The sequence below is a fragment of the Phalaenopsis equestris genome, unplaced genomic scaffold, assembly GCF_001263595.1.
Source record: "Phalaenopsis equestris unplaced genomic scaffold, ASM126359v1 Scaffold000826, whole genome shotgun sequence".
NCBI lineage: Eukaryota > Viridiplantae > Streptophyta > Magnoliopsida > Asparagales > Orchidaceae > Phalaenopsis > Phalaenopsis equestris.
The window spans coordinates 634589-661597 of NW_018165266.1; the positions used below are offsets into that span (position 1 = coordinate 634589).

The 27009-nt window shown below is 31.4% G+C and overlaps 1 protein-coding gene across 1 annotated transcript in view; it reads left to right on the top strand.

Moving 5' to 3' along the window:
• The window catches only part of LOC110031472 (calmodulin-binding receptor-like cytoplasmic kinase 3), a 37226-nt gene extending 27620 nt beyond the window's left edge, over positions 1 to 9606 (top strand). Inside the window, exons 4-7 of the mRNA XM_020734681.1 lie at positions 3464 to 3629; positions 3709 to 3798; positions 8823 to 9121; positions 9231 to 9606. Coding sequence (XP_020590340.1) covers positions 3464 to 3629; positions 3709 to 3798; positions 8823 to 9121; positions 9231 to 9440 — 765 coding nt within the window. The 3' untranslated portion in view covers positions 9441 to 9606. The remainder of the gene's footprint in view (positions 1 to 3463; positions 3630 to 3708; positions 3799 to 8822; positions 9122 to 9230) is intronic.
• The last annotated feature ends 17403 nt before the right edge of the window (positions 9607 to 27009 follow it).

The window sequence follows — 27009 nt, forward strand, 5'->3', positions numbered from 1 at the left end:
AAGCCAAGAAACTCCCAGATATTCTAAATATTTTCACACTTCAATTGGGACATCATCAGATCCTACTGATTTTTCACCTTTAGTTTCCATTAAAGGCCTCATAAACTACTTTTTTTCTAATAAGACGTATTAATAAAAAGTTTTATTATTATTAACGACATTAACATCACTAAGATTTATTATTATTTTATTAATTTTTTTTTAAATTCATTGAAAAGTTTATCAAAATATCTCACCCACCTATGTTGAATCTCTCTCTTTGAAAAACACTTTTTGATTTTCATCTTTAATATACTTTACTTGAATTAAATATTTACTTGTCTCTTTTGTTCATTTGGTTTGTTTATATATATATATTACCATTTTTAGTATCTATTCTCTTATAAAGAACATTAAAAGCAGAATTCTTAGCGTCTTAAATTGTTCTCTTAGATTGTTTACAAGTACCTTATATTTTTTTTAGTTCTATAAGCTTTTACATTTAAACCAATTTTTATAACAAAATTTCTTATATTTTATTTTTTTTTGAGCATTATTATTCCATCAACAATTTTTATTTATAAAAAAATTTACTTTTGATTCTCCAACTACATCTTTTGTCACTTAATAATGCTTGTTACCATTTCCCCCAAGAATTAACTTTTTCATGAACACCCCAAATCATGAAATTTTAAACTTTGCTCATAAGAATAATTTTATTTGTATATTTTAGGTATCCCAATCTACTTCTATGACAATGTTTTATTGTATTTTTTATCTTCCATCTCCTCGTCTTACAATCAAAACAATAATTGATGTTAAGCACTTAAACTTTTGCTTGGAATTACTTTGCAATTTTTACATTTTTTACAATTTCTTTTTCTCAATAAAAAAAAATCAATATGTGCTTTATTGGATTATTGTTATGAGTAATAATATGTTTATCTCATATCTCAAATAAAGTATTAATAACAAAATCATAAGTTAAAGCAAACTCTAATATGATTCTCTATTTATCATTAATTACTCCGAAATCGTTGCCAACATGAATATTTCGAAAATTTTACTAATCTACCAACATGCTCATTTAAATCTCCTCCAATAAAAATTATTTCTTTCAGAGATATTATTTATATTAAATATTCTAGGTTATTCCAAAATTTTACTATTGAATTTATATCTAAATTTATTTGAGCATAAACATTTATAACATTAAAATTGATACTATCAATAAGAAATCCTTATTGCTATAATTCTATCTATAATTCTATTGATTTTTACAACATTATCTTTCAAACCCTTATCTATAAATACACATACACTTTCTAGTGCGAGTCCTACCTGAATATAAAAGTTTAAAACCTAAGTTGTCAAATATCCTTAGACCTTTCTCCAACTTATTTATTTTCTTGAATAAATAAGATATTTTTCTTTTTATGAACTATAAAATCTACTAATTTCATTAATTTACTTGTGAGTACCAATATTATAATATTCTATCATGATATTAGTTTCATGGACTAACTTCTTTGTCTGCATCCGTTCATAATCTGAGAACCTTTGTTTAGAAATGTCATTAACGTCCAAGTGAGTATGGTAGAAATGAGCACCTTAAGATTGTTGTTGTGTGGCAAAACTAGAATAATTAATTAATGTGTAATTATAAAGATAAAATAATAAATATTTATATTACATGACATGTTGGAGTGAAATCTATTAACGGCTAGAAATAAACTTGTATATTTTGGACATGTGCAATGAAATGTAAAAGATTTGTGCATTAGATGAGTTGATTTAATGCTGAACCATTAATAAGGAATTAACCTATACCCAAATTTATAGGGATAGAAGTTCAAAACTACATCTTATAAACTTTAGACCACTCGATATGAAGAATGAATAATGAGGACCTATAATGCCATTCCTAAATAATTTGGTGAAAACTAATGATGTTAATGATGATGATGATTGTTGAAAATAGAAAAAAAGGAGAAGAAGAAATCTAAAGACTATGCTGTATCTACTATTGGTTTTGTGGTGACTCCTGCATACATTTTGTAGTTATGATGGCATGCAAGGGCACATATTGTCTTCTTTTTTGGTGATAGTTATAATAGACTGTCGATTTTGTGCCACTAGCTTAAAAAAATTGTGAAATGCATAACAATTTTCCCAAAGCACGATAGTTTAAAATTTATAATCACATACGTTAATGTAATTTCTGGAAATCGATAAGAAAAGTAACTTTGGCCGAATTTTAGAAAATTAGAGCCTATAGGAGCTGGAGAGTATAAAAAGGATGATATACTACAATTTCTATGCAATAACAATGATCAGAGTAACTGAATTTACATATATTTTACTAATTTAAAACGAAAATAGAATAATATTGAAAAAAGTGAGTAATCAATATAGATTTTTTAAAACTATCGCAAACTTAATTGCAAATAATTTTTGCAATCAAAACAAGCACAGCAAAGAAACTAAAATCATTTTGCTTAAGATTCCTTTTATAACACAGTTGGCCCATTTGTTTGAACAGAATTTTCTGGGATTGCGTGAGGTGAAAAGTTGGCACCTCACCATGTAAGAGCGCATAAGGTAAAGGCAGCAAAACTTCAGCATCTTGATTCTATCATTAAATCTGTCAACGTTTTAGGAATGAAATCATCATTCATCATTAGCCTTATCTTTAACTATTTGGGATCAGCTTACGTTGAAATGAAATATGATTATAAATGTTTTTGTTGTTTAGGCTATTGTCAATGTGATTGGTTTTATCTTAATTTTCAAATAAGATAAAATAGACTAGTATTTTCGTTTAATACTATTTATTCAACTGACATTTATGTTGATGAAACAGTGAAAATTCTGTCCTATATTCTAAATGCGAAATGAATATATCCTTGATAGGGTTAGTGTAGCTCCATTGACAGACAAAATTAGAGAGCGTTGTCTTAAATGGGTTGGTCACATTAAATGTCGACCATTTGATGATCCGATTAGAAGAGTAGATGCTTTAGATTCGGTCTATGTTAAGAAAGGCAGAGGTTGACCTAGGATGACTTGTATAAAAAATGATGTTAATTTATTAGAATTAAATGAAAATATGGCACTAAATATGAGGCAACGGAGAAAAAAAGATTCATTTAGCTGACCCCACTTAGCGGGATAAAGGTTTTGTTGTTGTATAAATTTTTTTCCTAATTTGATTAGCTTATGCATCAATACTTTAGGGGAGGTTGATGTGATAAAAATTTTTCCTAATTTGATTGGTAGCCTACTAGCCTTCAATGTAATTTTTAATTAGATAGGCCTATGCCTTGAATTCAATTCTCTGCTTTATTTCCTATAATAGTATTTTCTTTTGTCTATCAACTTTATTCTTCATTTGTGTCTATAGTCATTATTGAATGCTCAATGGTCAGGTTTTCAAAAACTTCATACTTTGATTAACTTTCTTGTTGTTTTTTCTTATGAGCAGGAACATTTTGCAGCTGTCCGTGATGAGTTCAGAAGTGAAGTAGAACTTCTTGCTAAAATTGAACACAGAAGCTTAGTGAGATTACTTGGTTACACTGAAAAAGGAAATGAACGAATTATTGTTACCGAATACGTGCCAAATGGTACTCTCAGAGAGCATCTTGATGGTAAGATAGACGACATCATTTTTTCATGAACTATTCTTAAACTTTAACGAGTAAATATCATTCAAGTTGAATTTCACAGGTCTGCACGGACAGATTTTAGATTTTAATCAACGACTTGAAATAGCAATTGATGTTGCACATGCATTGACATATCTCCATCTATATGCAGGTACAGATTTTATTGGTACAACAATCATCTTAATGAATAAAATCTGATGAATACTTGCTTTTACTATCTCAGCTCATATTGTAAAACTAAAAGTGTGAAGTTTGCACAATATTTAAGACAATATATGCCTTTGATAGTGTTTTCTTCCCTGGAGAGCATTTTCCTGGGTGCTTTTATTTATTTAGGAGTAAAAACACAAAATAGTCCCCTGATTCTTAAGAAGTGTCCAATTTAGTCCTAAAGTTTTAGAATGCTTCAATTTAGTCTCAAACTTTTAAAAGTTGCTCCAAATTGGTCCTAATTGATATTTTCTGTTAAATTTAACGGTAACTTGCATGAATAGAAGGGTATTTTTGTCTTTTAAGTAATTATTCAAAATTTATGTGGTTTGTATTTAAATCTCCATTTTTTGTGTTGTTGAAAAATTATAATTTTTAATTTGCATAATAAGTCTCTTCACAGTGGTAATCACCTTTTTTTCAAATGAAATTTTTTGTTGGATCATTGTTCGAATACAATCTTATTAACACTATCATTGTCTGGTTTGAAGCCCTTGATGCAAAAAATGGAAAATTGCGTTAAATAGTTGACAACCAGAATAAAATTTATCAAAAAATTATGACATGAATCCTTTAAATACTTTTGTAATTGCTAGGGCGTCCCTTGGAAATGATGTGTTGTATGATTTGAATACATTTAAAAGTGTGCAAGAGCCGCTACATCGGCGCTCAGGTGTAGTGTCAAAAATGCAAGGATTCCCACATTACAAATGGATGGTGGTAAAATAGTTAGTCTCACATATATTATGATAAGACCTTGGAATATAAGTACTCTCACATATAAATTAATGAAATTAGTTAATACTATGATTCATAGGAAAATAAATATCTTATTTATTCAAGAAACTAAATGAGCTAGAGAAAATTCTAAGGAGATTGCTAGTTTAAGTTTTAAACTTTGGCATTGAGGTAGGGGCCGCACTAGAAATTTAGGTGTAATTATTGATAAGTTTGAAAGATAATGTTGTAAAAAATTAATAGAATTGAATATTAAATTATTGTCCTAAAGATTATTATTAATACTATGATTTTTTATATTATAAGTGCTTATTCTCCTCAAGTAGGTTTAGATTTATGTTCAAAAGAAAAATTCTAGAATGACTTGGAAGAATTAGTATAAATGATACCTCTTGAAGAAAGAACTTTTAAATTTAAATGGGCATGTTGGTAGAGTAGTGAAAGATTTTAAAAATATTAATGTGGTTACGGTTTTGGAGTGATTAATGAAGAATGTAGAACCATATTAGATATTGATTGAGTGTATGATTTTGTTATTACTAATATTTTATTTAAGAAAATAGATGAACATATTATAATTTATATGAATGGATTTAATAAAACACCAATTGCTTATTTTCTTATGAGAAAAATAGATCATCGAGAGTGTAAATATTGTAAGGTAATTTCAAGTGAAAATTTAAGTATTCAATATCGATTATTAGTTCTAAATTTTAAGATGAGTTGCAAGATAAAAACTACAGGAAAACAATGTCATAGAATTAAATAGGGGCACCTAAAAGACAAAAATAAAATTATTTTTATGATTAAACTTCAAGATTTCAAGACGGGAGATGTTCATGAAAAGACGAATTCTATGTTGGATAAAATAACAAATATTGTTCAACAAGTGACAAAATATGTACTTGGAGAATCAAAAGAAAAGTTTGTATACATAAAAATTGTTGGTGGTGGAATAATAATGTGTAAAAAATGATAAAATGTAAAAAGTGTTATAAAAATTAGTTTAAATGTAAAATCTTAGAGAACTGAAGAAAATATAAGATGGCCCGTGAAGAGTCTAAGAGAACAACTTGTGATACTAAAAATTCTATTTTTAGTGACATTGATAATAAATTAGGTACTAAAGAGGATGAAAATTCTATGTATAAAATAGTCAAATGAAAGAGAAAAAAAATGTAAAAAAATTCAAGTGAAGTGTATTAAAGATGAAAATCAAAAACTGTTTTTCTTAGAGGAAAATATTCAACATAGATTGATGAGCTATTTGGTAAACTTTACAATGAAGGTTCTGAAAATACGATCGACCTTAGTGATCTTAATATCATTAATAATAATAACAAAACATTTTATTTTTATCATTGCATTAGTGAAAAAGAACTTGAGGCGACTTTAAAAAAGTCAAGAGTGGAAAATCAGGACCTGATGATATCCCAATTGAATTGTAGGGTTATTTAGGAGATTTAGGGATTTTTTTGGCTTACTAAACTCTTTAATATTATTTTAAAAATTAAAAATATGCCGAAGGAGTGGAGGATGAGTATTTGAGTTTCCATTTTTAAGAATCAAGGGGAATTAAGTTGATGTGTCATACTTTAAAAATATTGGAGAGGGTAATTGAACATTGGTTAAGACATGATATAAAGATTTCTCGTATGGATTTACACCAAATAGGTCTACTATGGAAGCTATACATTTATTAAGAGATTTGATGGGAAATTACAGAGAGAATAAGGAGGATCTACATTTTATTTTATTGATTTAGAAAGATTTACACCAAATAGGCCTACTATGGAAGCTATACATTTATTAAGAGATTTGATGGGAAATTACAGAGAGAATAAGGAGGATCTACATTTTATTTTATTGATTTAGAAAATTTTATGATAAGGTTCCAAGAAAAGTCTTTTGGAGAGTTCTAGAGAAGAAATGTGTAGATATGACTTACATTAAAGTCATTAAAAATATGTATACTAGAGCTGTTACTTGTGCTCAAATAGGAGGATTGACCAAATTTTTTTCTATTCAGTTGGATTACATCAGGTATCTACTTTAAACCCAAATCTTTTTGCTTTAATTATGGATGCTCTTATTGGACATTTACAGGATGAATTTACTGGAGGATATATCTTGTTCTTGGTGTATGCTTTTCACTGATGATATACTTCTTGTGGATAAGAGTAGAGAAAGAGTTAAAGAAAAAAAGTTAATTATGGAGGTCTACATTGGAGTCAAAAGGCCTTCGTGTGATTATATCTAAAACTGAATACATGGAATGCAATTTTAGTAGTAGTAGCTCTAATGGCAGGGTTGTAACTATAGGTGATCAAGTCATTAAAATGTGTGGTCGTTTTAGATATCTCGGGTCTATTGTTTAAAGTGATGGTGATATAGATGAGCATTTTTGTTAATAGAATTCAAGTTGGTTGGTTGGTTGAAGTGAAGTGTATGCATTGGGCCTATTTTGTGACAGAAAGGTTTCACTTAGACTGAAAGGAAAATTTTATAAGATGGTGGTGAGACCTGCAGTGCTCTATGGCGCATAATGTTGGCCTTAAAAAAGTGAAACATAATACAAAGTTAGGTATTGTTGAGATGTGAATGCTTAGGTGGATGAGTGGCTTGACACTTAGAGACGAAATGTGAAATGAATATATTCGTGATCGAGTTGGTGTAGCTCCAGTGACAGACAAGGTTAGAGAGAGACATTTTAGATAGTTTGGTCACATTAAATGTCGACGTTCGTTTGATCATGTTAGGAGAGTAGATGTTTTAGATTCAGTAGATGTTTTAGATTCCACAGTAGATGTTTTAGATTCCACTTATGTTAAGAAAGTCAGAGGTAGACCTAAAAAGACTTAGGTATATTGTTTAAAAATCGTTTTTATTCTGTTAAAATTAAATGAAATATGACCCTCAATGGGTCGCAGTGGAGAGAAAGGATTCCTGTTGACGATCCCAGTTAGTGGGATAATGGTTGTATATATATATATATATATATATAATATATATATACATTTATATATATTAGTATTTTGCCATCAATTTCATAATTTTGTTATTAACGTACATAATATTTAAACGTAACATAAATTCATTCATTAATTATATAATTTAATTTTAACTTTTTTAAAATATATTTTCTAATAAATAATATTAAAATAAAAAAAATCAATTGAAATTGAGTAATTCATATAATTTCAGGTTGAGTGAGCTCTTAGTGCATTATTGTTGATTACTTTAAAATTTTTCATTTGAAAAGAAGTGATGATTGTTGTTAAGAGATTTATGAATGCAAATTAAAAATTATAATTTTCAAAAAATAAATAAAAAGAAGATTTGTATGCAAATCATATAAAATTTGAATAATTACATAAAAGACAAAAATATCCTTAAATTCATGCAGGCTTAAATATAAAGGAAAATATGATTTTAAGTCCAATTTGGAGCATCTTTTATTAGTCAGGGAATAAATTGGAGCATTCTAATACCCTGATACTAAATTGGACACTTCTTAATAGTTGGGGAACTATTTTGAGCTTTTAATAGTATATCCGTGAAATCTTGATTTTTTATACTGAAGCATTTATCTTCTCCCACTCTTAACCGTCGAAAACTTCAGATGCCTCTCCAAACACCACTCCATTTATAGTCTCGGATCTCCTATTCTAAACTCTGGAAACGTTTGCTATGCAATACTTCAACAATTGCCAAATGTTGTCTGAATTTGGCATATTTATGCCATGTTGAATTGAAGTACGCATAATGTTGTTGTTTAGTAAGTTATGGTTCCTAGAATGATGGATGCTACACCCAAAATGAATAAGATACTGGATTATGGATAATTCTCTCTGAGTCATTTGGCACGTGCATCAAATGTAATTTTAAATTTGGATCTTGTATTTAAGTCGGAAGAGTAACTACTTTCACTAAATGAGCGAAATAAATATTTATTACATTATAATATTTTTTTGTTACCTATATTAGATAACAAAATGATTTTTAAGGTTGTGGATTGAGTCTAAATCTTTTGTAAACAGAACTATTAATACCATGCATCATTTACTTCTTTCTTTTTTTTAATTTTTATTTTGTAATTTGCTTTTAAGCTCCAAGCTTTAGAAAAACCACTAATCCTGCCAAAAAAAATTTCCTTTTTTTATAATTTATTTTGCTGTTATTCTGGTGGGACTCATTTAACCCATCTATTTATAACATTTTAAACAGAAAAGACAATAATCCACAGAGACGTGAAAGCATCGAACATTCTGCTTACTGAAAGTTTTAGAGCCAAGGTATCTGACTTTGGGTTTGCAAGAATTGGGCCAACGGAAGCAGGACAGACTCATATTTCAACTAAAGTAAAAGGAACTGCTGGGTACCTTGACCCTGAATATCTAAGGACTTACCAACTCACACCCAAGAGTGATGTATTTTCGTTCGGCATATTGCTCATTGAAATACTTTCTGCCCGTCGTCCTGTTGAAATGAAGAGATGCTTCGAGGAAAGGATTACTCTCCGATGGGTAACAACTGGCACCGCCTCTTTAAAAGTTCATTTTGTGACTCCAATATTTAAATTCTTATTGCAAAAATAGTTATCTCCTTTAATTTGTAATTGTTGAATTGTTACAGGCTTTCAGGAATTTCAATGATGGAAATGTGAAAGAGGTGCTGGATCCCAAGTTACAAGAAAATGTAAACCTTGAAGTAGTTAGAAAGATGCTTAGTTTGGCCTTTCATTGTGCTGCTCCTACTCGTGCAAATCGGCCATTAATGAAAGAAGTTGGAGAGCAGCTGTGGGAAATACGGAAGGACTTTGGGAATTCTCTTAGGACTTGTTGAAGGAGCTCTCATTCAATTTCCAGAGGAGATGAAACCTTTGAGATCATCCGATTTACTTCATCTTTTCCGTCGTTTCTGAAATGATAACTTATCATTCTTGTGAGTTTTAATCTTGTCACCAAAGATAATCTTAGTGTATATTGAGAGGTGAAAAAGGCCTTTTATATTTTGGTGTGTTCAATATTTTTTAACATCTTTATTGTATTATGTTTTTCCTTTTTTATTTTATTATTGTTTTAATTATTAGCAAAAAAAATTATTATCAATCAATAATAAAAAACACAAGTAATTAAAAATTATTAATTGTTAAAAGAGTTATGATTTAAAACAAAATTATAATATTAAGGCTAACTAGATGGTAATGAACTAAGAACCACCGGCTTCAGAAGAGAACAACAATTAAGCGTCTTTATGTCTGTTAAATTTTGGATTGTGTGTGTTTTATTTTTGTCAATTACCTTTTCATTCTAGATATAATATTCTTAAGAGATTGAGAAGTTGGATGACTAATATTTTCACTCAGAGGATTCTCATGAGCATTAGCATTTGGGGGGCCTTAATAAATGATCATGTATGAATGTGCAGTGTTGATTGCCATGTTTTTGTATGCATATGTAGTTACGAATAGGACCTTAAATTATAAACAATTTTCAATACTCTCCTTCAAGATTGACAAAAGATATTCACTAAACCCATCTTGTGACATAATCTAGATATATCTAATGAGCTAAGTTCCTTGGTGAGACAGTCAGCTGCTTGTTCTTTAGTAGTTTTATGATTTATCTCCAATAGTTCACTATTTTGTGTATACCTGATGAAGAACCTATCAATCTCCATGTGCTTGGTTTTCTCGTGTTGCACCGGGTTGTTGATAATGTTGATTGCTGACTTGTTGGTGCACCACAATTTCGTTTGAACTCCTTGGTCCACCTTGAGCTCTACTAATAATGTTGTCAATCGTAATAAGTCAGCAACCTCTAAGGCAATAGCCATGTACTCAGCCTCCTGTAATCAGCTCAACTAGCCTAATCAAAGTCACAAAATCAGCAATGCTAAATACTCTTTTTTTTTTTTTTAAGTTCAACCCCTTCTCTAGTGCACTCTTTAGGTATCTCAGAATTTGATACACTAAATTCATGTGACCCTTCCTTGAATCATGCATATATCGACTCACAATGCTTATTGTAAAGGATATGTCGGAATGAGTATGACTCAATTTGATGAGACACCCTACTAATCTCTGGTACCTCTCATGATCAAGTGTCTTTTCTGCCTTTGTGCTCAATTTTCCCTTTTGATCAATTGGTGAAACTACAAGCTTGCTTCCCAACATGTCTGTCTCTGTGAGTGAGTCGAGCATATACTTCATCTGAGATAGAACAATCCTCTCTACTCCACGAGCCACCTATATCTCAAGGAAGTATCATTGTTGTCCTAGGTGCTTCATCCCAAACTCTTTGCCCAAACTTACCTTTAGCTGAGCAATCTCTCTTTCATTATCACTAGTTATAATCATATCATCCACATACACAAAAAAAATAATCATGTGACCATATTATCATTGAAAGAAAACTTTGCTGTCGTCATTGATCTGTTGATTGCTCATTCTTACCATTGCTCTCCAGAACTTGTCAAACCAAGCTCAAGGAGATTGTTTCAAGCCGTACAGTGACTTCCTCAATCTACATACCTTGCCCATTGTTTAGTGCAAATGCCTCATCATTGTTGATGGATATATCTGACTGTACCCTTTCCCCAACAACTATGCGTTGTAGTGATCAATCTTTCAGAGGTATGCTTCACTATGAATACCTATTTGCGCTCGACTGCCTTCTTCCCTGCTGGTAGCTATGAGAGCTCCCACACATGTTCTTATTAAGAGCACCAAGTTCCTCTAACATGACAACCTTCCACTTTGGATTCTTCTTAGCTACCTACGAACCTTGGGTGTAGAGATATGTCCAAAGATGTTATAAATGTTCCGTGTAAAGGTGATAAGCTTGGATATGAGACAAAATAGACAATCTCATGTGATAAACCAAAACAATCAGGACGATGAACTCCATTGTTGTGAAAGATCCTCCTTAAATTTATGGGAGTGGAAGGAGAAGGGAGAAGAATTATATCATATGTGTAATTAAATTTCAAGGTTGATGGTGTAGGGTTCTTAAGAATGAGGGTATACCAGAGCCAAAGACTTATTGGCACAAGTGACATGACATACACTATTCCCTTATTCTACTTTCTCCCCAATCTCTTACCATCACTACTATCCTCCTCTAGTCTCATACCTCTAGTATCTTGTGAGTCACCAAATCGTGAGGTCACCTCTGAGGTGTGGTATGGTTCGAATTTTTTAAACATCACATCTGTACTCACAAATTGTCCCTTCTCTATTGGGCTCTAACAAACATAACCCTTCTGAGTGACATAATAACCAATAAAAATACACTTCACAGCTAGAGGATTCGACTTCTCAATTGATAGTTTGTTATACTTTACCAAAGATACATATCCAAATACCTTCAATGGGAGGATACCTCCATTATCTCCTTTCAATAGCTCACAGGGAGATTGTCACTCCAAAACTCTTAAGGGTTTTCTTTTGATCAATTGAGCAGTTGTCAAAACAGCTTGCCCCTACAAGTGCTTTAGGATATTCTTTGAAATTGTCATGACTCGGGCTACCTGAAGAAGGTATCTATTAATCCTCGCTTCTACTCAATTTATGTTGGTTTGTATAAACATGTGGTTTGTTGTTGTATCACTTGGGCTGATAGGTACTCTCCAAACAAACAAAGACAAATACAAAAGACTCCATAGAATAAATAAAGAGTTTCTCTTGCACTTGTCATGTAGCAAACTTCTCTTAGATCCTCCTCCATCACTCTTTACTCTAAATTTCAAGGATGAATCCATCCCCTCTCTATCCAAGTACCAAAGTACACTATGCCATGTGTCAGTCCCAACTCTCCGACCAATCCCCTTCTCTTGAAAAATCACATTAGGAATATTAAATGAAACAATATATTTTAGTTAGAGTATAATAATACTAATAGATAAAAAGTTCACTAGAAAGAATAGAGCATGTAAACTATTAGACATAGTCATAGAATTGGTAAACCTCATCGTATCCTTTCCAACTAGAGGCTGTGTTGTACCATCATTAGTCTGAATTCTCTCTGGAACTGCAAGATGAGTATAGAAGAAACTCACTAGCGACACTTGTCATACACTGAGATGCACCAGAATCTTTTATCCATTCTAGTGATATTTTGGTGGATATAGAGGCAAGAGAATGTGTATCACGAGTACATCTAGTTGAGTGGGAATAAGTAGAAGTATTTCCCTTGGATGAAGATAAGGCAGATGCATGCTTAATCACATCACCAGCTTCTCTTTTCTTCCTCTTCAACATCTCGAAGAACTTGTGATCCTCATCAGTAAATATAACTACAGTCTTTCCCTTGTTCTTTGCTATGATCAGATTTTCCCGGTAGCCCCCTCTTCTACCCCTTTACCCCCCATAATTATGACCACGACCTCTAGATTATCCATATTCTCTCTTTGGGTGGCTTTCGTTAAGCCTTTCTTAGGTGTCCCACTTCTCCACGGTTATAACACCTGTGGGTCTCCCTTCCGACACCTATCATACTTGAACTTGAGGCAGCCAAGGGTGATCTCATGCCAGGAAGTCTACTTAATTTAGATTGTAGCCTCATGCGACTCTCCTGTATCATCGCTGTGATGACCTCTTCCAGTGAAGGAATTATTGCTTGGGCTAGGAAGATAAATCTTCCCTGATCAAAGCCCAGGTTTAGATGAGCAAGAAATTTCATATTTCTCATATGTACATAGATCTATTTGTTCTTACATCCCAAATCACCATAGCTTGACATAGATGAGAAATGATTAAGATCTTGCCACAACCACTCTAGCTCTATGGAATATTTGTGAAACGATCTATCACCCTGTACCATCGTCTCTATGTCAGCCTAAATCTGTAACACCCTCATGTACTTATCAATCCTAGCATAGGCCCCTTTATCTTTGCCAAAATGTCCTTCACTTTTTGAATGTCATCCACTAATGACACAATTGATAGAACCATTGAGTTGAGAAGCCATGTGTTAAGTAAGGTGTGTGTGCTCCTCCATTCACCCCCTTAACACTGTCACCCTCTAGCTCAGCCTTAAATCACATTAGATATCCCTCTAGTCTTCTTGTTACTATAAAAACCTTGATCCGACTCAACTAACTCAGATACATGACCGGTACATCAAGTTTCAGATCCATAAGAGAGAGATTTAGCTTCACTTGCATTGGAGTATGTGCTGAGGTAGTGTCCCTCGTTGAGATGTTAGCTCCTTGTATGACTGTGATCATGACCTTCAGAACTTCAGGATCTAACTTCTCTAAAATTTTCAATTCTTTATCTCTTGTAATATATATGTCTCCTAACATCTCAACCACATGGATCTAAGTCTAGATCACACAAATGATGGAGCAAGACAACAACAGAAGCCGCACAAGTTCTTGTTGACACCCTCTTTTACCTTTCCTTTCTAAATCTTTTCTCTATTTCGTGATTGCAGTTTTTGGGATACAGTCATATATAGGCTAGCGAGGAAAGAAACAACGGAATTGCAGCTAGTGAGGGAAGTATCAATTGTACCACAATGCAAAAGGACCACCAAAGTTGATCACATTGCAAAAGGCCGCCGAAGCTCCTGTCATTATCGTCTTCTATTCTCTCCTCCCTATTCGCACTAGTAAGCTACAACCTAAGACATGTCTGATGACAAAGGTAATTATGGGATTACATGAGTGAAGCAACGATGGGATCACAACCAGAAGGATCGCAAAGGCTCCCTTCTTTCCTGCCTTCCACTCTATCCTCCCGGCTTACACTACTAGGACGGAACCCATGAAGAACCAACAGCGAAAATACAACGCACAATGATTCCTAAATATTGGTTAGGTTTTGGCTCTGATACCAAATATAAATTATTTCTTAAATAATCACTTCTATTAATTAAAGATTTGAGCTTATATAGAGCCTTACAACTTTCTTTACAAATAAATCTCTAGAATTCTCTTATATTTTCTATTTACAAATAAGATCCTAAATAGTATACAATTCTCGACATGATTAAAAGTTTTATATAGAAATAAATTTAAAATTATCCAAACTGTAATTAATATAGAAGGTTTTTTGTATAAAATAGAATTCTCCTACCAATTAATGCTAGGATATTTTTATAATTTTAGGAGTGACTTGAAAGCTTCTTTAAAAGTCACGAAAAAAGAAATTTCTAAGAAGAATAATTTTAAAGAATGCCCTTTAAATTTAAGCTTTTGTTAGTCTTCCAAAATATGGAACTAATTCAAACAAGTCTTTCCAAAGGTATATAAATGTTCACTTCAACTAGAATTCTAGCCACTCTATCTTTGGATAGTTTAGTTGTAGCAATATTCATTTGTAGTGATTTTTTTTTCAGAAATGAGTAAGGAGAAAACATAGTTGATTGGTTGAAGGAGGGAATATTAGAGTCAATAAAAAGAAACCTAAATTGAAGTACTAAAATATTTCTCAAACAATCAAAATGAGGAGACCTTTTACACATCCACAATGAATATCCATCCATATAAAACTTATCTCCTAATGAAATCTAATAACCAGCCAAAGATGATTCGATACAAGCACAGTGAGAATCTAAAAGGCAATTTTAAAAAAAAAAACTCAAAATAATCTCAAATACACTATAAGTATATGAATACTATCTATGCTAGGTTGCCTGAGGAAAACTTACTAATATGATTGAAAAAGAAAAAAAGATGCAAGCTTAAAAATGAATGCATGTTTAGCTATATAGGTGGAGAGTGGGGAGCATTCTTAAGACAAGAATTGTTATACCCTCTAAAAGGCTCTATTAGCGAATAATGGGAACAAGTCTAAGAAGATTACATAATTTAATGGGTGCATGAGTGATCATAAGAGAGGGAACATATTATAAGAAACCCAAAAGAGTAACAAATGTAATAAATAGAATAGTTATTTTGGAAAGATAAAAAATCAGTAAAGTGATTTAGCATGATGTTAAACATGTTAAACACAAATGAATAAGCAAAAACCTAGGCAAAAAATTAATCAATAAACTAGGTCAAAGTGGTAAGGGTGTTACATAGATACTTTTTTAAGGACAACATATGTATGGATATCTAAGTTAAGAGACATTGGTTCCCAATAATAGAGATGTGACCATAGATGTTAGCTGCATAATTCTGTTATTTGAAGGAGAATAGGTCACCAACAAATAGACTTGCAACTAGGGCATGAATGGGTCTCATTTTGTAACCACAATATCATTAAACTTAGTGAAATTATAGGAATGGTGAAGCTGCTTCTAGTCGTTGTAAAACCTACTGCTAGTCATAGTTAAAACTTTTGTTACAAAACTTAATTTATTTAATTTAATTAGTAGCAACTAAAATCACTCCTATTTTAGATTATAAAAATTCTAGTGCATTTGTTATTTTATAGGTTTTTATTTTACAAGTATATAAAGCTATCTTCAAGTAAAAAAAAAAAAGAGCTCACTTAAAAACAAAGCACCTAAAGGTAGTTTGATTTGAGACAATCGAGAGGAAGCATTTCAATTAAAGATGATTGGTTATTTCAGAAGCTTGGTGAAGTAAACTAAGTGCATAAATAGAGGCATAAAAGTTCACTTTTTTAAAAAAGCAGATATGCTAAAGTTTCAAATGCATTGAGGAAAGAGTAAAAATAAAATTAAATCCCTTATAGTAATCTTCTCGCCTTGCTAAAAATTATTCTTTTAAGCTATTACTTGCAACTTGATCATCATTGCATCAAGTCAAAGACTTAAAAAACATTGCCAACAACTCAAGCATATGCAACATCTTCTTCACAATAGTATATTGTGCATCACCTCATATAGCGACAAGTCACCTCATTTCTATAGCCTTGACATCTCAACTTTATTTCTATTTGACATGTTTCCGTTTTATTTTATTTAAGCACAAAAATTCATATTAAATTGCTAAACTAAACATGAAAGTGATTTGATTGCATTTTTCTGTTTCCAAACAAACCATTAAATAGTTTCACTCCATTATTATACAATCAACCTAATAGTTTTAATGTTAAAAATATGCATTTCAATTGCCTTTTATTCTTTATAGTGCATTCAATTCAAAATATTCAAACACTCCCCAAGCAAAATTGGCAACTAATAAACAACATGTTTAAGAGAATCTGAATTGTGGAGAATAATAATCCTAATAATTGGTCGCATTCATGGAATTAATAAGGAAAATCATAAGTTTTATCTAACAAGTAGATCTTCCAACAAAATGAAAAAAAGTTAGAATTTTAATTCTGACATCATATCTCGTATAAGATTATTATATATAGAACTAAATAGCTTCAAATGCTTTTGAGAATGTGCTGGTGGTGAGAAGCTAAATCAAAAGGAACCTACAAAAAAAATCCAGGAATTAAGCTTACCAAAGATTGGATTGTAAAATCCATGCCATTGACGATATAAACAATGATAATCAAAAAATATTTTGTGAACTTTATTAGTATAATACATTGGCATTGTAAGTCATAAGATGTACAGCTCAAATCCTAGATTATTCAAGCTTTTATGTGCAAATATAAACTTTACACCTGACAAGATACAAAAGTCATCTTGATATAAATTTAAAAATTTAAAAATTTAACTTTATTAGGTTCTTGAAGTTACTATAATATATACGACTACCCAAAGATGAAAAGAGAAACCTTCTTCAATGGTGTCACTATAAATCTATGGGCTTCAAAAATTTGATGCCTTGAACTCTCACTGTTGTTCAGAGCTCTGTTTTTGTATTACGGGTCAAATTTTTAGAATACATACTTGATTGTAAATAAGACGCTAGCCAGAGATTTCACCCCTTTTTTTTAGGATTTTAAATGTGGTTCTAGGTTTTCTATAGGCGCAAGCCCTTATGGTTAATTTCCCCTCCCAATAATGTGAGAACAACTTCGATTAAGGCTAGTCATTAAGTAATGAATATTCACATATGATAGCAACATATTTAGAATTTTAGATTATAAAATTTATCACTTTGAGCTTCGAGCAGATAGTGGGACAAACAATGATAAAATCTGATCAAGATCCCATTATTATTTAGTCCCAAGTCATCCTAGTCCCCGATCTATTTAGTCAGAGGAAGTGGTAGACCCAACCTGATAGAAGAAACCTTATCAACAATCATGAGTTGCTTTGTCTAAGAAAAACCCCATAGATTTTGAGTGAATATTTATTTAAGGTGACAAATTTAATTCAATCTTAGCTAGCATAAGACTTTGTGTTAATCAAATGTAACCTTATGAGTCATAAATATAAATGTAAAACATCATTGGGGAACATATAGGTTGCAACCATGACTGTTATATGACGATGTTGTTTGACGACAAACCACTTGTTAAATGAGCACTGTTCATGAACAATAATTTCTTATAGATTTATTGGGCTAAATCATGAAGACAGATGACTTGAGCCACATCGTCACAATTGTGAGATTTATTTGAGCGTGACTATAATGACACACTTGATGTAGCATTTGCTCTTTGGGAGATGACGTAAATCAAGAGTTTGTCACCCCAATAAATTATACAACGGATGAATGACATTTTCTTTAAGTCATTTGAGCAATTAATTTAAGTTGAGTGTTTTGATTTATTTATTTTGAGAATTTGATTTTAAAATCTAAATTTAATATTTGATTCCTCCAGTTGATATTTTTTACTCAAGCAGGCAATCATCGAGGATTTAGATATTTCTAAACATTAATGCTTGAAATTTATTGGAAATTGACAACTGAATATCTATAAAATATCAATCTTATCAACTCTAGTCCTTAAGAGGAGGGAGACCAAACTATGTTATTTGGGCTTGAATAATTTTACATTAATGATTTAGACATTAGTGAAAATACTAGACTCTCCCACTGCATTCTTAAGAGGATGAAAATCGAACTAGCTAAGTGAAACTTATAACCCTGCTCTATAGACAAGATGAACTACTTGAAATAGTGCATAGTTTTAATTATATTAAATTTAATTTTTATTTTATAACATGATGGGCCTTAACTTTAGATTAAACATAAATTTTCTTAAATGAATTTTGCATGTTTATTAGAGCAAGCACTATTTAAGAGAAATTTTAACTCTCGACATTCTTATAGCATTTAAATTTAAACATTTAGTCAATTTGGTTAAGCACATATGAGTAAATTATAGTCAATATTGTGCTAGCCCATGCAACATTCTCAAACTATTTATTAAAATATTTAACACTTTAGCTGGAAGACAAATGGGGTTTTTTTGTTAATATAGTTACATAGATTTTAACACACATTAGATGTTTGCAAGTCTTTCAAGAAAATACATTTAAGCTTTGAAAAATAACTCAAAAAGTGTAAGTGCAAAACTTATAATCATCCAAATCTTTACTATTGCATTTGATGTACCAAAGAGCGGCAATTGCACATTTTCTACGATGTTTGCACATATGTTAAGGCAATGTACTCAAGCAGACTTTGTCTTGAAATGTAAATGAAATCTTAAAATGATTGAAACTTCATTATTTGTATTTATATTTTGTTAAAATGCATTTACATAATCTCCAAAGCACTCTCATAAATATTTGAGAAAATTATAATATAATACACTTAAATGAATCCCAAGGCTTTGCATTTAAATTGAACACTACCTTAAAGCTCAAGAATTACATTCAAAAGTTTGAAAGTTCAAGTGAACATTAGAAATTTGGAATATATGCACGGTTTCATTTTGAGGCATAAAAATGTTGACTTGTGTTTGCTCGCAGACATATTGTGAATTCAAAGATGAAAAGACATATGATGCCCTTGTTGAATATTTAAGACTATGACTTTTAGTTCTTTATGATTAGCCCCAAATTGCAAGTGTAAATATTTTATATTGTTGTCAATTTTAACATTTTAAATGATTAAAATTTATATTTTTTTACAAGTTCAAAAAATATGCTTCTGAATCATTATTATAGCTTAAAAGCCTAAATTTAAAATATTTTTCAATTTAAAAGGTTCAAATTTAAATTATTTTTAAAGCCTAGGGGCCCATATTAAAATAAATTTTCAATTCTTAAAACCCAAATTTGAATCATTTTTCAAGCCTGCGAGCCGAAATTTGAATTATTTTTCAAGCCTATGAGCCTAAATATAAATTTATTTTTCAAAATTTTCATAGCCCCATTTCAAATTTTTTTGTAAATTTTGAAAGTTTAAAGTTTTAAGCAAGTTTAACAACTTTTAAATTGTCCAAAATTTTAAGTTATTTGCAAGTTTAAGTAATGGAGAATTTCATGAGCCTGGTTTCCCTCAACAGTATGTAATTTTTTCTGAATGGTATTTTATTTTTTTGGAAAGAAAATAAAACTTCAAGGAACCGTATTTTTAAAAATTTCTTTACTCTTTTTTATACCTTCTGGGGCGCAATTAGAGACAACGAGATAAGATCAGCGAAGCGTTAGATTTTATTGTGCAAAATCTTCTGATTTTTTTTTTTACTTTATTAAAATTTTCTTATGTAAAATATGTAATAAGGAAAAGGGGAGAAAGAGAGCTCGGCATGGTTTTCTCAGGTTGGGCTGCTCCCGGATGAGGTTGGATTGTTCCAATGCTGCGTTTTGGTTTAGCCGTTTAGGATAGGCAGTGCACTTCCGGTGCTGGCAGAGATTAGGAAATATAATCTGGAAGCTTTTGAAGGAAAAAATTATTACATCAGGACTCCGCATATAGAGCTGTTTGCGGAGTCCAGTCTCGAGCTGACACGTAGAAAATTAGGGTTCGCCTGTATAAAAAATGAAAATAAGACTGAAAACACGCTACCCGGCCAGACCGAATATCCCCTCGCGTTATTTTGAATATGTTTCACGTTATTCATGTGTTATTAGAGTGTTATTGAGGTGTTATTCATGTCAGAGAATATTTTTCGCGTTTTTGATGTATTATTAGTGTGTTATTCACCTCAATAAAACACCAATAACACATGAATAACGCGAAAAATATTCAGAATAACGTGAAAAAAATATTCCTATAACACTGTCGAGCTCGGTCGCGCGTTTTTAATGTGTTATTGGTTTGTTCTTAATGTGTTATTAGTTGTATTATTTAAGTAATATTTGCTGTGTTATTCATGTGTTATTGGTATTATTATTTAAAAAATAATAATATCTCAAAATCAACTCAATAACACATCATTAACATATGAATAACAAGGAAAATATTCAGAATAACGCAAAGGAAATATTTCTATGACACTATCGGCTCGAGTCGCACGTTTTCATTTTTTTTTTTATTTTTTATGAAAGTGGACCCGACTTTTCACATATCAGTGGTAGCTTGAACTCCGCAAGCAGATGCAGAACTTTTCTTCCAAAGGAGAGGTGAATTCGACTGTGTGGAAAGAAGAGAGGGACGAGTAGGGTTCGTGCGATTAGAACAGGGAAGAGGGAGATTTGTGAAATCATAGGGGAAAAGCGGCTCTCCTGCTTTCTAAATTGAGGGAAGGTTGAAGCGAGGGCTCCTACGTCGAGCATTTAGAGAGAGGGGGAGGGATGCAGCACAGGGAGAAGAACGCAGTGAGGGCTAGCTTCAGTTCTGAGAGATTTCTTATGTAAATGGTTTTTGAAGCGGGGAGGAAGACACAGGTTATGGCAGGAAGGGAAGGAGACAAAGCAGGGAGAGCAGGCACAGCCTCTTGGATGTTGTGGTGAAATTGAAAGAGAAGAGGATGGAGTGAGGATTTCGAACGGGCGGGGGGAGTGGGAGCAGAGAAGGGTTAATCGTCAGAGAAGAGGGCTTGATATGAAGGAGAAATGAGGGAAGTGGGGGTCCGACCTCGATTTTTTGGCTTCGTGCAGGCAACTCAGAATGAGATGCAACAATTATCAAAAGGACGTTGGTTTTTACGGCGGTAAGACATGGAATTTGTAGTGAATTTTCTAAATATAAATGTATCATGTCAATTAAATTCTGAGCAAATATGATGTTTATCAGAGATTTCCTTATCTTTTGTGAAAGCTGATTGTTGTGGGGAAATAAGATAAGAAAGGTGTGGTTATACTCTCTTTACAAGAATTTTACTAATGTTTTTAGAGATAACTGATGTTAAGAAAATAGGCTTAAAATACTTCCATGAAGTTTTATCCTTCTTCTTAGTTATCGACACTATAGAAGAAGAAGAAAAGGAGTTACCCGGGTTCTCCCCTATAAAAAAACTTTGATTGGCCTTCACCACTTCAATCTTAATAATATCCCAGCATTTAACATAAGAGTATGCAGAGAAACCATTAGGGCCAATTGCCTTGTTACAGTTTAAATTTATTAGAGTAGCCAAGATTTCCTCTTCACCTGTAATATAACATAGATCCAAACCTCTTGTGGAAACCTTATCATCACAAAAGAGATCTTCCTCCACTTCATCAACCTGCACATGAAACTCAAAAAAGTTAGAAAAGTATCGTATAACACCATCTCCAATCTTCTTCACCTCAGTAATGCACCCTCCATTTTCATCCATAATTATGATTATTGTGTTTAAACTCCTTTGTTTTATGGTAGCATGAAAATACTTGATGTTTCAATCACCATCAGAGAAATAGTTCTCACCAGCTTTCTGCCTCAAAAAATTGTCTTTCTATTTTATTGCAAATAAAAATTCATTATGGACTTTAGTAGGCTCCTCCAATACAGATCTATGAAAGGAATCTATTAGCTCCAAATTATGCATTTTCGCTTCAGCTAAAGTAGCATTTTTATGAACATCTCCAAAAGTGTCCCATACCTTAGGCTGAGCAGTGCCTTGGCAGTGCTATCACAGAGCCTAAGCGTCGCTCTCTCCTGCTCGACAAAATTCTTAAACCGGCCCTTCTTATGTGATTGAGAGGCAATACTGAGGGTTTCCCTTAACATTCCATTTACAGTTTATCCGTGAAGCTTTGGTGAGTAGAAATCACTTCCAAAAGGTAAAATCTACTCCATAAGCTTATTTTTCCAATTCCCATTTGAGATTTCGTTAGGGATTTTTAGAGGACAAGGTGAAAATTGAGGATTTTGGGGGAGAATATTATTTAAGTAAAAGATTTATATCAAAACTTTGCATTAGGAAAGGAGGAGTTGAATTCAAAATCATTAAAGATATATTCAGATATAGTAATCCCCACCTGAAAAAAAAAAGAAAAAGGAAAAGGAAAAAGAAAAAGAAAAAGAAAAAGAAAACGGAAAAAGGAAGGAGAAGCTTGAGGATTAGTGCCCAATAAAAAATTGGTTCCATATCTAATCTTTTTAAATTATAAGACTTGAGAAACTCTTAAGCTTAAAGATATAATATAGTAAGTATAATTATTCTTAATAAAAAATTTTAAGTGGAGAAGATAGAATGCCTAAACTCTATATTTGAAAAATTTACAAATATTTTTGAACTATATAGGAACTCATATTGTCAGACTTCTTTACATTAAAAATTTCTAAACTCTAAGTTCGTCTCATATACTAATGTTTTTTCTAAATTGGACTACTATATTTCTAGATCAAAATTTTAGAATATCCTGAAGAAACTCATTTACATAATCTACTTATTTTGGTTTTGAAAGATTGGAGTGTCACTTAAGGACAAGTAATATTTTAAGTTTGGGGGATTTTGATACACGTAAAATATATAGTCTATATGTATACATTTTTATACATATTATTGAGATATTGCACTTTAAGGGAAGGTATTTGTGTGTTTTTCTCTTAGGTACAATCAAATGGATGAAAATTGGTGAAATGAGTGAAAAAGTATCAAATTTAGAGCAAAAATGAAGAAGATGTGCAAAGAACAGTCGCACCTAAGCATCCAGAACTGCCGCTTAGGCTCCAATAAAAGCGAGAAAATCACACGTAAGCATCAAGTACCTCGCTCTTAAGCACCAAAAGTAGTTACTTGATGATTCAATGAATTTGAATGAATTTTAAAAGAGGTGTTTGAAACAACCCTTGGTGAAAACGTGAGAAACAGTTAATGAACACGAAAATACATTCAATTGGCTTTTGAAAGGAGGCAAATCTTGGAAGATTTATTGAATGTGGATACATTTTGAAGAGACACCAAGTTACCTTTTGGAAAATTATAAAAGAAGACTTGGATTGGATTGAAGAACACTCCCACAAAAGCCGCCGCCCCCCTCTAGACACTGCCGATGCTTCTCTCTTGGATTAATTAGGATATTTTTATAGAGAAGAAAAAGAGAGGAGTTGTAGTGTGCGAGTAGGGAGTATTGTAAGAGAAAGGAAGAGAAGAGATTCAAAGGAACTTCAAGAGTTTGATGGAGAGGATTTGAGATAAGTTTTTATCTTTATGACTACATTTGATTTTAATTTAAACTTCTTGACTGTTTACATGATTTCTACTTTCAAAATTAAGTGTGGTTGTGTTTTCAGCATGAATTCTAAGTAGTTTTCCTTATCTTTTTTCTTAAAAAGATAAGTGATTAAGTATTGAATGAAAGTTGTGTGAAGTATTAATCTTTAATGTTGGAGTAACTTGTGATGATTTTAAATCTTGTACTTCATTTGCTTCTTGATTTGACCAATTAAGATGTTAATATTTGTTGAGAGAACATGTAACATGTAAAATCCTAAAATCCGAGATGGTATTGTCTCAATCAACTAATGGTAAGAATCACATGAGATTATATGGATGAGAATGTAATTCATATAATTCAGGGCAAATAAATAGGGAAATAAAATTTAAAAGGTGTAGAATTAGAGGACTTTTGAGTAACAGGCTAAAACTCCCAATTTGATTTATAGTTTTAGGTTTTGATACGAGATGTTAGCCCCCGGGTGGAGAGAGAAGAGGGAACTCTAGAGTGAGAGCTAGTATCTTCCCTACCTAACCTGTCTTCAAGGCTAATTAAATTATAAATTAGCCTATATTCTTTATAACATCTCTATTAAGGGCAAATAATACTATTGCTCATATTTTACACAACACATTTTGAATACTTTCACAACAGAATTCCTATACTCCTTATTAATCAATGAGAAGAAAAAAAATATTTTATTTATATTACCTTCATCTTACAAATATCTAGTTAAGTTTGTTAAGTTTAGTTAGTTGTTACAAATATCTAGTTTTACTTTCAATCTTGTTTACTTTACTTTCAATCATTAAAAATTACAAAAAGAATTGAACTTTCATTCCTATTATAACATCTATAATTTGAGTAAGAATATTTTGCAAAGTAGAATTTGTTATCTATTTTCTTTTGAATTTAGTTGCATAGTGTATTTTTTCCTTGTAAGTTCGATATTTGGGAGGGGGGCTTAATAAAAAAATTTTATATTACTTGATAACGATACGCATACTTGCGCAGTATCCTATATTTAAATATAATGATTGTATTCTTATTTGCTTCAAAGTCAAGTTTTTAGTAGCCATTGAAAAGTAAGAAATACAAGTAAGGAAATATTGAGATTATAACTGCATATATCGTACTATCATATAAAATCAGGATCAAGTTTTTGGTTTCATTGCGGGGAAAAATAAAAATTTTTGAAGAAATTTGTAGAAAACAAATTTCTATTTTTAAAAAGTCTTTTTTAAACTTTTAAATTTATTATAGGAATATTGTAGTGTTGTTTTTATATAAAGTTCTTGTTTGTGCGCTTTTATTTTATGTTGTTTTGTAGTAATGTATGTGTAACTTAGGTTCTAAAGGACTAGTACCCTACAATTTTGAATTGGAAAAAACTATTAGAAAAATCAATAAAATCAAAAAGATAAAAAAAAATAAAAAAATTCAAGAAATGACAAACCAAAATAATCAAAATGCTGAAATTAATGAAGAGTTTAGATCTTTAAGAGATTATGAAAACCCTACAGTGGATGAACATCATTGTAGTATTCAAAAACCTGTTATAGTTGGTACTTCATTTGAACTTAAAAACACAATTATGTAAATGATATCAATAATCAGTTTGGGGGAGCACTGACTGAAGATCCAAATTTACATCTTGACATTTTTTTAAAATTGTGTGCTACATTTAAATATGATGGTGTAACAGATGATGCTATAAGATATATAGTTTTTCCTTTCTCACTCAGGGATAAGGCTAAGATATGGTTACATTTGTTAGCACATGAATTTATCAGAACTTGGCGTGATTTAGCGCAAAAATTCTGTGCTAAATATTTTTCACCATAAAAAACTGCGAAGTTTAGAAATGATAAAACATGTTTTTGTTAGTTTGAAGGGGAATCTATTTATGAAGAATGTGAACGATTTAAAGTACTAAGAAAGTGTCCACACCATGCTATACCAAATTGGTTATTAATAATTTTCAATGGTCTTCTAAGAGGGTAAATCCCAAGAAAATAGCTAATATTCTTGAATCTGATACTTTTGCAATGTTAGTAAATCAAGTTGTTACAATTTCAAGGAAGTTAGACAAATTTAGAATGAATTTTTCTCAATCAATTACAATGATTGAAAAGAATTCATTTGGTCATATGGCAGATTCTCAAGCATCATTAGAAACTTTGAATGCCATAAACAAAAAGCAGAATAACCTATATTCAAACTATTACAACTCAGGTTGGAAGAACTATCCTAACTTTAACTTGAACAATACTTCGGGTGGTAATAATCAATAATGGGGGAACAACCAAGTAAACTTATTGGAAAACTGGAACAACCAAAGTAATAATAATTATAGTCCTATTTATTTCTTCCAGGTTTTAATAATAATCAACAATTTAAAGAGAAAAAGTTGCTATAGAAGAAGTGGTGTTACAAATGGAAAAACTGTTACAAAGTCAAAGAGCTACGATTAGAAATATTAAAAATCAATTAGAACAAATAACAAATTCATTAAGTAATAGATCTCAAGGAACACTTCCTAGTAATGCAAAAGTAAATCTAAAAGACCAGAATAAAGAGCAATTAAAAGCTGTTTAACTTAGAAGCGGAAGAGAGTTGGTAGGTAGAGTTCAAAAAGAGATTGAAGTAGAGAAAGAAGATATTGAAGACCTTGAACAAGATGCTCTGAAAGATTTAGAGAGACCTATTTCTCCACCTAAAATTGACTTGAAAAAACCTCCACCTCCATTTCATTAGAGACTTCGTCAACAAAAGTTGGATAAAAAATTTTGAAAATTTATAGAAATCTTTAAGAAGCTTACAATTATTTTAAGAAGCTTACAATTATTAAGAAGCTTACAATTATTATTCCATTTGCTGAAACCTTAGAACAAATGCCAAGCTATGTGAAGTTTATGAAGGATATTCTTAACAAGAAAAGGAAATTCAAAGTTAACGAGACTATTGCACTTAGTGAAGAGTGCAGTGCTGTAATTCATAAAAAGCTTCGTGAAAAGCTTAAAGACCCTGGTAGCTTCACAATTCCACATGTAATAGGAGACATGTTTTATGGGAAAGTCTTATGTGATTTAGGTGCAAACATTAAC